This window comes from Narcine bancroftii, chromosome 3 (genome assembly GCF_036971445.1).
Source record: "Narcine bancroftii isolate sNarBan1 chromosome 3, sNarBan1.hap1, whole genome shotgun sequence".
Classification (NCBI taxonomy): domain Eukaryota; kingdom Metazoa; phylum Chordata; class Chondrichthyes; order Torpediniformes; family Narcinidae; genus Narcine; species Narcine bancroftii.
Window position 1 is genome coordinate 347,475,448 of NC_091471.1, and position 13,903 is coordinate 347,489,350.

General features: G+C 40.4%; 1 protein-coding gene across 4 annotated transcripts in view; it reads right to left on the minus strand.

Moving 5' to 3' along the window:
• The window catches only part of pik3r5 (phosphoinositide-3-kinase, regulatory subunit 5), a 90,689-nt gene that overhangs the window by 38,098 nt on the left and 38,688 nt on the right, over positions 1-13,903 (minus strand). For all 4 annotated transcript variants that reach the window (XR_011354803.1, XM_069929588.1, XM_069929589.1 and 1 more), the window contains 3 exons: positions 9,303-9,372; positions 5,282-5,456; positions 1,932-2,085 (listed from right to left, as the gene is read on the minus strand). Coding sequence is in view for 3 of the 4 variants with exons in the window: in XM_069929588.1 (XP_069785689.1) it covers positions 1,932-2,085; positions 5,282-5,456; positions 9,303-9,372 (399 nt within the window). In the remaining variant the exon portion in view is untranslated. The remainder of the gene's footprint in view (positions 1-1,931; positions 2,086-5,281; positions 5,457-9,302; positions 9,373-13,903) is intronic.

The following is a 13,903-nucleotide window of genomic DNA, read 5'->3' on the forward strand; positions in this document are numbered from 1 at the left end:
ACTCTGAATATCCAAAATCGGATTATCCAGAATCCTCAGTTATCCGAAATTCTTTTGGACCCAGAAGTGACGTCTGTTCAGCTCCAAAACAAAAATTTTGGATAATTGAGGATTTCAAAAAAATCAGAAATCCTCATTTATCTGAAAAATTCAAAGCCAAAAATAATGTCATTTCACTCTGAAAATTTTTGGAAAAACCTCTGAGTAGAATTTTGAGCTTTTGGTGTTGGATTTGTCTTATTTTGTTCAGGTTGATTTTTGGTGGGAATTAAACATTATTTCAAGCTTTAAAATTTTGTTCAGGTTGATTTTTGGTGGGAATTAAACATTATTTCAAGCTTTAAAAGCCTTCCCTTGTTATTTGTTGTTTCTTTGGCTTGGCTTCGCGGACGAAGATTTATGGAGGGGGTTTAAACACTGTTAAAAGTGATTTGTTGTTGCTACTGGACTGTTTTTAAAAAAATTACTAGTTAACCGAAAATACTGTTTATCTGAAATAGGCCCGGTCTCGACCATTTTGTATAATTGGAGTTATACTCTAGAATTTTCTCGGAACTTTCCTTTTTATTGTTTGTAACTTGTTAATTTCATGGTCTTGTAACTCATCCATTATCAATTCTTGGTCAATAGAGACATAATAATCAGTTGTTATGGAATGGATTCCAGAGGAGCAGCACAAATTCTTAAATGCCTAAAAGGAAAAAGACTGAAGCCTAGGTATTCTGGTTTGGGTTATTTTAATATTGTTCACTATTATACCATAAGTCAAAAAATCTCAGCTCTTCCTTAGAAAGACTTTTTCTTATAAAGTTATTGCATTTTTTTTCTCATCGTAGATTATAAAGGGCAGAATTCTGTGAAGATGTTTCTACTCATGAAGGAATTGAGAGCAAGGGTTTTATTTTCCATTTTGATTTACATTAGCAGGAACTTCTTTTCTCTTCCCCAAAGGGCTGAGGAGGCGGATTCATTCAATACAGCTCCCCTCAGTTAGCTAACATTCACTTCATCAATCTTTATTACAGCAGGGGTTTTGTTTAATTTATTTTAGCACACAAAAGAGGTTTTGCTTCATTGCAATGAAGGACAATAAAAGCATTTGGAGACCTGACTTTCAGAACACAGGCCCCTAAACATGAGTAATATTTAACAGTTGTTTAATTGAGCCAATGGAAAGAAGTATGTAAAATAAAGACACTTTTTAAAATAGGGAGAAAAATCTCTTGAGCACCTGTGTTCTTTGATCTGGCAATATGGTCATTTTTTTTTGTTAAAAGGTTACCTGTCTACATTTTGGTCATACCTTGACGAAGGGCTTGAGTCTGAAATGTTAGTTACGTGTCTTTATCTTTGCTACATAAAGTACACTGCTGAGTTTCTACAGCGCTGTGTTTTTGATGAATGAGTTGCATGTCACAGCTTATCAAACCAAGCACAGTTTGTTCTTGACGTACTGCATCTTTACAAGGAGAGAGAATAACTCTTGGCTTTCCCACCATCCGTGGCAGCTGATAGCTTGTGGCTCTAACCAAGAGCAGAGTGACCAGCAACGACCAGCACAAAACATAAATATGAGCATTGCAGTTATTGTACTCACAAATGTTTCTGAAACATATGCCCCTTGAAAGTTAAGGTTCATTGTACCTCCGTCTGAAAAAGTTTGTGTGTGGGAAAGGATCATTTGGCAACCTAACCTTTCATTAATCAAGGGAGAACTAAATGAAAGGCAGAATTAGATTTTTCTTCCACAGTAGAGAAGGCAATCATGGGGCAGGAAAGTGAAGTTGAGGTCAAGATTAATTGAATATTGAATAAGATTGAGGAGCCCACATGACCTATCCTTATGTTCAGTGTTTCTTTCAATCTCTGTGTGAAATAGGTTTGGAGCATGAAATGTAAATATTTGATGATGGTGAGTACAAATTGAGTACCTGATTTTGCAAGGAGCCCGGTCCTTTCTTTAATCTCCTGTAATTTGGTCACCAGATATTCCTTGGCTTTGGCAACATCCTTCATAGCTGCTGCAATTTCCAAAGCATCGGAACAGTTCGAGAAAATTTCCAAAAGTTCGCTTGTAGTTTTAAACTGAAATAAAAAAGAATGAATTTAAGGATATTGATTATTAACAGCAACTAAGCAGTTACAGCAACTGCAATCATTTGTCAAGAAGTGCCCATCTCTTTGCATGGATAAAACAATTCATTGACTGTCCATATGCGATCCAGATGGAGAATAATAATGCAAGGCAATTATATGTTAATGCTGAAGACAAATATCTTGCCGATACATTTAATCAAATATAAATAGTGATAATTGAGAAAGAGACAGGTTGATGAAGGGAAAGCTGTGGATGTTGTCTATTTGGACAGACTGGGGCTTTTTTCTCTGGAGCGTAGAAGATTGAGAGGGGACGATAGAGGTGTTTAAGATTTTAAAAGGGACAAAGTTCCCCACAGGAGGTTAGGAAAAAAGGTGGAAGCATTAGGTATAAATAAGGAGGTAGTGAAATGGATTCAGCAGTGGTTGGATGGGAGGTGTCAGAGAGTAGTGGTAGAAAATTGTCCAATTGGAGGCCGGTGACTAGTGGAGTTCCTCAGGGTTCGGTCCTGGGTCCACTATTATTTGTAATATATATTAATGATCTGGATGTAGGGGTAGAAAATTGGATAAGCAAGTTTGCGGATGACACAAAGATTGGTGGTGTTGTGGACAGTGAGGTAGATTACCGTACATTAAAAGGTGATTTAGGAAGGCTGGAGGTGTGGGCTGAGAAATGGCTGATGGAATTTAATACAGATAAATGTGAGGTGCTGCATTTTGGAAAGGCAAATTTAAATAGGTCATATACATTGAATGGTAGACAATTGAGGAACAATAGAGCAACAAAGGGATTTAGGAGTTATGGTAAATAGTACCCTCAAGGCTGATACTCAGGTAGATGGTGTGGTGAAGAAGGCATTTGGAATGTTGGCCTTCATAAATCGGAGTATTGAATTCAAGAGTAGGGAGGTAATGATGAAATTGTACAAGGCATTGGTGAGGCCAAATTTGGAGTACTGTGTACAGTTTTGGTCACCAAATTATAGGAAAGATATAAACAAAATAGAGAGAGTGCAGAGAAGGTTCACGAGAATGTTGACAGGATTTCAGGGTCTGAGTTCCAGGGAAAGGTTGTGCAGACTGGGGCTTTTTTCTCTGGAGCGTAGAAGATTGAGAGGGGACTTGATAGAGGTGTTTAAGATTTTAAAAGGGACAGACAGAGTAAATGTGGATAGGCTTTTTCAATTAAGAAAGGGGGAGATTCAAACTAGAGGACATGGTTTAAGATTGAAGGGGGAAAATTATTAGGGAAACATGAGGGGAAATTTCTTTACGCAGAGGGTGGTGGGGATGTGGAATGAGCTTCCGGCAGACGTGGTCGAGGCGGGATCATTGGTTACATTTAAGGAAAGACTGGATCGTTACGTGGATAGGAGGGGACTAGAGGGGTATGGACCGGGTGCTGGTCAGTGGGACTAGGAGGGTGGGGATTTGCTACGGCATGGACTAGTAGGGCCGAACTGGCCTGTTCTGTGCTGTAAGTGGTTATACGGTTATATGGTTAATTCTTATGATCATTTTCAAAAAGTGAACAATAGCCAAATTATCTACATGGCTGATGCAGGCCCAACAATAAAAATTGTTCAAGAAACCAGGAGAATTCTATATATTTTTATTTGTTGAGCTGGCATCAGCCTTTATTGTTTGCTCCTGCTATGCCCCATTTAGGGATCATATTGAATGTGGACTTCTACTGAGGAAAAATTGTATGGGGGCACCTTCAATCAGGGGGCTTCTGAAGCTCAGCTTGGAGGACCTAGGTGAAAGGGAAAATAAATTCTTCAAGGGAAAAACCAGAAATGACAGGAGCAAGTGGTGAAATTGGCAGTTGGTCGGTAAGTGTCACCACGACAGCCAGCAGTCTCTGGCATTCTTTTGTGGAAGCCACTGATTTAAACAAAGTCACGAGTCACCCAACACCATCGGACATTGACACTGACGGTTGTTGCACTCGCTACCTTTTCAGAATCATCACTAGTAGAAATGCCGTAAATGAAATTGTTTCCCCAGAGCTCAAAAGCAGCATTTGCACATCCCACAGGATGGAAGCATGCAAGCAATAAGCAGATATTACTCATTCGCAGGATGCTGGGGGTTGATGACAGCGTTTACTGCCCATTGCTAATTGCCTCTCAAGCATCTCAGACCATATTAGACGACAGTTAAAACTTGAGCAAGTTGGGTAAGTCTGGCACATTTCTTTCTCTGAATTATATCAGGCAACCACATTAGAAGTGGAAGACCTTTACTTAGGATATTGTTGTTTGGTCTTCTTTTATAAATATAAGGCACAGTAAATGTTCAACAAATAATGGACATTCGCTGTCTGGCCTGCTGATTACCTCCAGCATTTTCTGTACTTATTTCATATTTTCATCAGTCACAGTATTTTATTTTTCAAAGGACTACACAGATTGGCTCATTAAGCTTGCCTGTCTCTTTCTCAATTATCACTATTTATATTTGATTAAATGTATCGGCAAGATATTTGTCTTCAGCATTAACATATAATTGCCTTGCATTATTATTCTCCATCTGGATCGCATATGGACAGTCAATGAGATCACGTTATTTAAAGTTTCGCATATACTCATGTAATAGTCGAATTTTTGGACCAATTTTTCTGGTCAAATTTGAGGCTCGACTTTTACAGTCATACTTCTGACCATGGTAAGTACTGTGTCGTTCAAGGCATTGGAAGCTCGGTTGGCCAGGACCAGGTGGTAAAATCCTGTTCGGGGTGACAAGAGCTCAGATGGGTAGGCGGCCAGGACAAGGGCCCATGGACAAGGCATCGGTAGTTCTGGTGGACGATTAGCTGCGGCAAGGTTCCATGGTCAGGGCGTTGGGAGCTTAGATGGGCGGGCGGTCAAAGTGTCAGGAGCTTGGATGGAAGGGTGGCTGGGGTGAGAATCTGCAGTCGGAGAGTCAGATAGGCAAGCAGCCACGGAGAAGATCTGCAGTTGAGGCAGTCGGGGAACTGGGAGCTTGAATAGGTAGGCGGTCAGGGCCAAAAATAGTGGGGGGGGGGGGTTGACTTTTACATCTGATCAGCTAATACACGATTATAGATAGTAATAAAAATTCTGCTGCTATTGTCAAGAATTAGAGCTTTTTAAAAATTATCATCACATAATTGAATAATTTCACATACATTCTGATAAACAGGAAGCTCCTTTACCTGAAGGGCACTTTGAATATCATTCAAATTGTATTTAGTTCCAAAAACTGCTTGGTACACGTGCTTAATCAGGGTGATGTGAGAATCTTCTGGGGACTGGTGTTTGTTGCTGATCTTATTGGCAACTGAGATAAAGTCAATGGATACTTCAGAGGAATTAAGCAGAAGGACTGTTCTGCAAGAGATAGAAAAAAATACCCAAGAGGCCATCAACACACATTCAATTATCACCACAATAAAGTATTTGAAGAGCAAAATATGGACGACATCTTTATTTTCAGCATTAAATCTAATTTCACCAGAGGTTCTTATACAAGACAAAAGCAGAAAGCTTCTGAGGTGGTATTCTGTGATTTCACTGTTGAATTACAGCTTCATATTCAACCGTGACAATTCACTCTGCATCAGCTGTGAACCGTTAACATAAATAATTATGTTAAATTAGAAGCATCCAGAGTATGGCTCATCCAGGAGATGCTGTAATCAAGAAGTCAAAAGATTCTGATCAAACAGAAATTTATGAAAAGTTCAAAAAGTGTGTTAAGGGTGATTACTATTTGACAGAGGAGAAAACTAGAGGTGTACTGTGACCACTGAAGGATCAGAGGTGGAGAGGGTGAGCATATTCAAATTCCTAGGAGTCACTCTTTTGGAGGACCATTCCTGGACCCAACACTTGAACATCACATTGTGAAGAAAGCACATCAGCTTCTCTACTTTCTCAGGAGTGGCAAAGGTTTGTAATGACATCAGAAACATTGGCAAACTTCCACAGATATATAGTGGAAAAATGGGCTAACCAAAAGCCCTGGCAGAGGATCATGGACTCAGCCCAACACATCACAGGCAAAACTCTCCCACCATCGAGAACATCTGTATGGAACGCTGCCGTCAGGGGGCCGCAGCGATCACCAAGGATCCACACCACCCAGCGCATGCTCTGTTTTCGCGGCTGCCATCAGAAAAGAGGTCGAGGTGCCACAAGATTCACAGCACCAGGTTCAGGAACAGTTGCTACCCTTCACCATCAGACTCCTCAACAACAGACTCATTTAAGGATTCTTACTTTCCACATTATTTAATATTTATTTAATATTTATTTTCTGTATTGCAGAGTTTGTTTGCATGCCTACTTATTTAAATTTCTCTCTTTCTTGAGTACATTTTTCCCCATAACCCTTAATTTCCCTACTATGCAAACATTTTGAATATGTTTAATGAGATAACCTATACTTCCTTGGGCAGAATTCCACCAAACTCTGGTAAATGTACTTGCTCCTCATCCCTTTCTTACCTGAATGTTAAGTCTATGGCCCTGAGTTTCTTGTCTCCCTCTCATTCTTCTGAATTCCAGTGAGTGAAGTCCAAAGCAATTCAATCTCTCCACAAAGACCAACCTCTTCATCTCCAGAATCAACCTGCTGAAACTCCTCTATACCACCTCCAAAGTCAAGATATTGTTTCTCAAATAAGGAGATGAGAACTGCACACAGTAGTCTGGACACAGCCTCAACAGTAACAGTAAAACAACAGCATGCTGCAAACTTTCACCATTTAAATCACAATCTGATCGTCAATTTTTCTTTCCAAAGTGGATGACCTTTCATGTACCAACATTGTATGCCATAGGTCTGGACCTTGCCCAGTCACTTAAGCTACCTACATCTACACATCTTTCTACACACAGTCTGAGTCCTCCACACAATTTGCTTTTCTACTCAATTTAGTACTTTCATGTATATTGTGGGCCAAGTCCAGATTTCTACAACACTACTCACCACTGATTACCCACCAGAGAAATACCCATTTATCCCAGCTATCTGCCTTATATTGGTAACCAATCCTCAAGCCATTCTAATATGTTACTCCACGCATCCCAATCTTATGGAGAAATCTTTTATGCAAGCAACTTTTATTGAATGCCAAATAGACAACATCTACCCGTTCCCTTCTATCCACTTTGCTCATTCCAGTAAATTTGTTAAACATGAACTCTCCTTCCTGAGTTTTCTGCTTGAAGTGGGTAACATAAATCATTTTACCCCCACGAGATTACAATTAAAATTGGAGAGGTCTTATTTCATAACTACTTTTAAGCTAGCATATTTTTCTCAACTAGAGTGATCTGATGTGGTCAAATTTTCACCAGAGATTTAACGGCTAGAGATTTTGAAGTGTTGAGGTTGTGCTGTGTAGAAGGCTGTTACTGTGGAGCTGGTCAGAGGTGATCTAGAGGAAGGACTGGGTGGGATCAATGGAATTTGAAGTGGCGGTTCAAGAGAGGGTGTCAGGAGCAATGAGTATCAATACCCGTTGAGGCTGGAGTTGATGGTGGTCAAGTCTTCAAACTACTGATGGGGAGGAATAGGGGTAGAGATGGGATCAATAAATCAACTAAGTGTGAAGAGGAATATGATGAAAGGGTGGGGAGAATGAATGCTGGGAAAACTTTCCTGCAGGACCCCAGAAAATCTGTAATAGTCATTCGAAAATTCTTTAACAAATGATGAAGGAGGCCTGAAGTCTCTAGATAAGGCCTATTTCAGTGTTAGATACACTGAACGATTCTGCTTACAATGTTGAAACACTCGTTTGTTTTGTCATTATTGTCCTTGACAGCAGATCTTAGTTCCTTCCTGTATTATCTACAGAGAACCCACGGTGAATTTACTGAAGTACACTGCACACAAGAGAACCAGGTTGCAAAAAGGGCTGTGGCTCCCCAAGGTACAAAACTATTGCCGGTGTTGTCAAAAGAAGCCGGCATTATAGCATTGTAACAAAATTGCTGGAGATGCCAACAGCCCAGGCAACGTCTGTGGGGAGAGAAACATAGTTCAAGTTTAGATTGTGACCATTCTCATTGGCCTGAAATACTATTTTTGTTTTCCCTCTATGCTGCCTGACCTTCCAAGTATCTCCATCATTTTCTGCTTTTATTTCTAACATAATCAGTGCATTACATTTAAAATAAAACATCATGAATGAAAATATTACTCAATAACTGATACTGTACAAACATCTTTTGGAAAACTTTTTCAAGTCAAGCCTCAAAGATTTTATCAATCAATTGGCTGCAATTTGTGGTCATAAAACGTAATATCTTTCTATGCAGAGGGTGAAATGTTATCAAGATTAGTTTTGCATTTAATAAGAAAAAAATTTGCAGGTGCCAGTAGATGGCAGAATTGAGAAAAATACCAAGACAAATTCTAATCATTGCTGCAAGGTTCTCATCGTGTTCACAGTAGCCACAATGATCTCATTTGATGCAGGAACTCAGCCCGAGACATCAAAACTCTCCCTGCCTCCACAGATGTTGCCTGACCTACTAAGTTCCATGAATAATTTGCTTTTTGCTCCAGATGACAGCATGCCTTGATCTTGCTTCTGCTCTTTTTTTCCTGATGTGCTTTGAATTTTCTTTGGGAGGTAGCCTGGAGCTTTGCAAAGAACTAAGTTACTTTGCCTTTCTAAATAAGTTCAGGCTATGTCTGTGATACATTATAAACCAGCCTGAACACTGCCGCCAAGAACTTGCTGTGTGCAATTATGGTTCAGGGATAGAAAATTACCCAATGCCAGGCTTGTTTAGAAATCTGCAGAGTAATTTATGCTAATTTGTAAATCTGTGATCCCACCAATAGAACTTTTATTTGACAAGGCTAAATATAGGGAACAATCTGGCCAGTTTTAAATCTTTGGATGAGGTGTATTTATTTATTTAGACATACAGCACGGTAACAGGCCATTTCGGCCCACTAATCCATGCCGCCCAATTTACACCCCATTAACCTACACCCCCATTACGTTTTGAACAGTGGGAGGAAACCGGAAGCCCCACTCCCCCGGAGAAAACCCATGCAGACACGGGGAGAACGTACAAACTCCTTACAGACAGCACAGGATTCGAACCCTTGTCCGTTCCCGATCGCTGGCACTTTAAAGGCGTTGAGCTAACTGCTTTGCCAACCGTGCTGCCCATACATTGGAAGTAGGTATTTAATCAGTTGGTCCTTACATTGTTTTGTTTTGAAGATTTTTGGTTGTTAATCCTTGTTCAGCTCTCACCAACCTCTGGAATGAGATTCCTAAAAGTGAAACAATCTAATTAATATCTAATTAATCCTTCAAATAATAACATATTAACAACGTGAAATATCAGGCAGCAGTTCATTCTGAAATATAAACTCTGGGAGACCAGTTCCTGTAACAAATTCTAAAACTTCTCAGGATTTGAAATACCATTAACGTTACTGATATTTATCAATCCCCAAAAGAAACTGATTTTAGCTGCTTCATCTTTCTGACTCCTAATCTGTAACCTTACAAATCCATTGAAAACAATGAATTGTACAGAGATTCTGGACTGGTATACACATGTACAGAGGACACACTCTGTTCTCACTGCTGTCATCCGGAAAGAGGTATAGGTGCACCACCAGGTTCAGGAATAGGTGCTACCCCTCCACCATCAGACTCCACAACAACAAACTCAATCAGTGACTCATTTAAGGATTCTTATGTACTTTATTGAATTTTTTTCTCCCTCTTTTGGACATTCAGTTTATTTACATTTCTTTATGTGCTTACATGTGCATGTTGGTTATAGAGTTTTGTTTTGCACTACCAATATGTGGTAATCCTGCCTTGCCCGCAGAAAAATGATTCTCAGGGTTGTATGTGATGTGGTGTATGTACTCTGACAATAAACCTGAAATCTGAATCTGGTAGAGGATGCATGTGGATAAACATTGGGAATTATGCAAGACAGAGGTTTTCCAATGGATTCCAATAAGAATACAGGAGCAGAAAGCTGATCAAATTGACTGATGGGAAAGAGCAGGGAGCATGGAGGACTTGAGCATAGTTAAAAGGTAAAGGTTCCATTTATTGTCATGTAATACTACATTTAGAATATAACATACATGAAATTCTTTAACTTTGTCTACCATAAGGAAGACAGAGAGTCACCACTTTGTCCAGCGTCCCTCACAGAAATGAAGCCCCACGAGCAATGAACTCACAACCCCTGGTTTACAAGGCTATCAGAGCCTCAAAGGCCTTTCAAAGGTGAAGAGCCTTTGTCTATTGTCTAAAATCCATTGAATAACAAGAAAATAAGTCTTCCTAAAACGTCTTGCCAGTCCTATTGACTATTATGCAAAGTATTCCAGGATTTCAGTTTCAACCAGGTAAATGAAAACTGTTGTACACTCCATGTCTTCTTAGACTGTCCCCCAAGTTTGAGGATGACTTGCTTCCTTCACTTATTTTTGAGGGATTTGAGAAGGCTGTTGAGGCTAATAAGGGAATTGCAATCTCTATCACAGATGGGCAGCAGATAGGATAGTTGGGCAGAAAGTTCTTGAAGGGTCCACCACTTCATCACTCACGTGCACAATTGCTTAATGTGCATGGCCTCAAGGTGGTTGATCACAAATACGTCTGCACAAATTTACTAATTTTGGGCTAAAGCGGAGGGTCTCAACCTTTTTCTTTCCACTTACCACTTTCCACTTTAAGTAATCCCGATGCCATTATTGCTCTGTGATTAGTAAGGGATTGCTTGAGGGTGGTATGTGAGTGGGAAAAGAAGGTTGAGAATCACTGCTCTAGACCCAATTGTTACTGAAATATTTTGCTTGAGGAAAAATTGTCATTGACCCCCATTTCCTTTGGAGTTGTGAAACAGTGCACATAACGAGTCAATGAGGTATGATTAAAACAGTGGTTTTCAAACTTTTTATTTCCACCCACATACCACCTTAAGCAATCTGTTGCAAAGAACAATTCAGACAAATACGTCTGCACAAATTTACTAATTTTGGGCTAATTTGAAAGACTTCAAATTCCCCTAAAAAAAATACCACAATATTTGCCCATTGACAAAGATTGCTTGCATTATCAGATTTCAATTGCCGGGAAATTTTCACTTCTGCTTCCCATTTTAAGCATTCAAAAGATTATTATTACATTACTCCACCCACTCACTATGTGCAATGAAGAAGAGATCTCGGTTTCTTGGAGTACATTCTGATTAGGTCCAAGGCAATTCAGACTCCAAAAGTCCAGGTCTGAGGAGCCACAACCAGGATGCATTAATCTCTCATCCACCAAATATCCTTGGATAAATAAATCCATCATAATATCATTCTTAGTTGAAGTGAATAGCATTGATGTGATCAAGGGCATCAATGGTTCAGGGAGAAGGGTGAATTGTGATGGTTATGGGATACACATGAAATAATGTAGAGTGGCTTTACAATACAAATTCCCAGTCTCAGCACATGATATCTGTGGTTCACAAATTACACGAGTAACAATTTTGGATGACAGAAGAACTCAAATAATGCACACTTAATATTCCTGATGACAATAGAAAGATAAGGTCACTAAGAGTGGAGAGGTTATGGTCTGAGTATTAAATTAAAGTACTGCATCAGTAGTCAGAAGGTCAGATATAATTTCAAGTCCAAAGAAAAAAAATTAAATTAAGCAGACATAAGGAGCGACCTCCCTTGTTATCCCATCTTCCACCTGGTTCCATCTGCTCATCATGTCTCTCTTATCGAGTTCCATCGATCACCTATCAGCATCTGTCTGTACTCTCCCCTTCTCATCTTCCTGCTGGTTCCACCTGTTTAATATCTCTTCTGGTTCCACCCATTACCCACCAGTAAATATGAAATCTGAATGTACCATGAAATAGGGATCTTCAGAATTAGAGCAGATATGGAAAAGAAAGAAAACACTGATTGTAAAAATATTTAACTGAGGCATGACTGATTCCAATACCTTACAAACAGATAAGTCCTCTGTGAAATGGAACCAATGTTTGAAAATTGGTGTAGTGAATGAGCAGTGGGATGCTTTGAAAGAAAATACAGTTCAGGCAAAAAGGAGTGAAACAAAAAAGTCTGCAGACGCTGCGATTGCAGTAAAGCACAGAAATGCTGGAGAATCTCAGCAGGTCTCACAGCGTTCATAGGAGGTAAAGACATTGGGGGCTGAGCCCTTGTATTAATTCATACCTTGAAGAAGAGCTCAGGGTGCAGACACTGTGACTTTCTGCTGCGTTCCTCCAGCATTTCTATGTTTTTTACAGGCAAAAACTAAACACATTTTTGGAATAAGGAAATTCATTCAAATTTCCCTAGAGGATTAAATATATAATTATTATGGTGAGACAGGAAGATCAATTTCAGGCATTGTTCAGTGGCTGGATAGAAACAAAGCTGAAGAGAAATAGTTTGTGTGCGAATTAAAACAAAAAATAAAGGCAAGGAAAACTTTTGAGAATAGATTGGTAAGAAAAATGCCTGATAAGAACCACATGAATCTTTCTTCCTTCTTCTTTGGCTTGGCTTCGCGGACGAAGATTTATGGAGGGGTAAAGTCCACGTCAGCTGCAGGCTCGTTTGTGGCTGACAAGTCCGATGCGGGACAGGCAGACACGGTTGCAGCGGTTGCAAGGGAAAATTGGTTGGTTGGGGTTGGGTGTTGGGATTTTCCTCCTTTGTCTTTTGACAGTGAGGTGGGCTCTGCGGTCTTCTTCAAAGGAGGTTGCTGCCCGCCGAACTGTGAGGCGCCAAGATGCACGGTTTGAGGCGATATCAGCCCACTGGCGGCGGTCAATGTGGCAGGCACCAAGACCTTTCTTTAGGCAGTCCTTGTACCTCTTCTTTGGTGCACCTCTGTCTCGGTGGCCAGTGGAGAGTTCGCCATATAACACGATCTTGGGCAGGCGATGGTCCTCCATTCTGGAGACGTGACCTACCCAGCGCAGTTTGATCTTCAGCAGCGTGGATTCGATGCTGTCGGCCTCTGCCATCTCGAGTACTTCGATGTTGGAGATGAAGTCACTCCAATGAATGTTGAGGATGGAGCAGAGACAACGCTGGTGGAAGCGTTCTAGGAGCCATAGGTGATGCCGGTAAAGGACCCATGATTCAGAGCCGAACAGGAGTGTGGGTATGACAACGGCTCTGTATACGCTAATCTTTGTGAGTTTTTTCAGTTGGTTGTTTTTCCAGACTCTTTTGTGTAGTCTTCCAAAGGCGCTATTTGCCTTGGCGAGTCTGTTGTCTATCTCGTTGTCGATTCTTGCATCCGATGAAATGGTGCAGCTGAGATAGGTAAACTGGTTGACCGTTTTGAATACCTAAAAGCATAATCATATGCTGTGCTGTGGAATGAGTGGGGCTGACTGGGGACCAGAGAGGACACCTCATTGAAACAAAGGGCATGACTGAAGTAATTTAAAAGATTGACAATATTCAAGGTAGACTAGTCACACGATCATAGTGGAATGTTTTCTATCTTGATGAGAAGATTCTGGACATAGACCTCTAAAACACCTTGGATACAAGAGTGATGCCAGGTGGCTGGAGAACTGCAAATGTTACCCTTGACTCAAAGCAGCAAGTGATGAGCCAAATGACAACAGGTCAGGCAATGTCACTTGCGGAGAAAGCTTGAGATATTAATCTGAGGCAAAAGTGATTGACACTTAAAAAGTATGAGTGTGTGGCGGATCACCACAAGGCCGGAGAACCGGCCCCGCTTGTAAGCCACATGGCAGGGCAGCCGGCCAAAACGGCGCCGTCGGAAGTTTCCCTT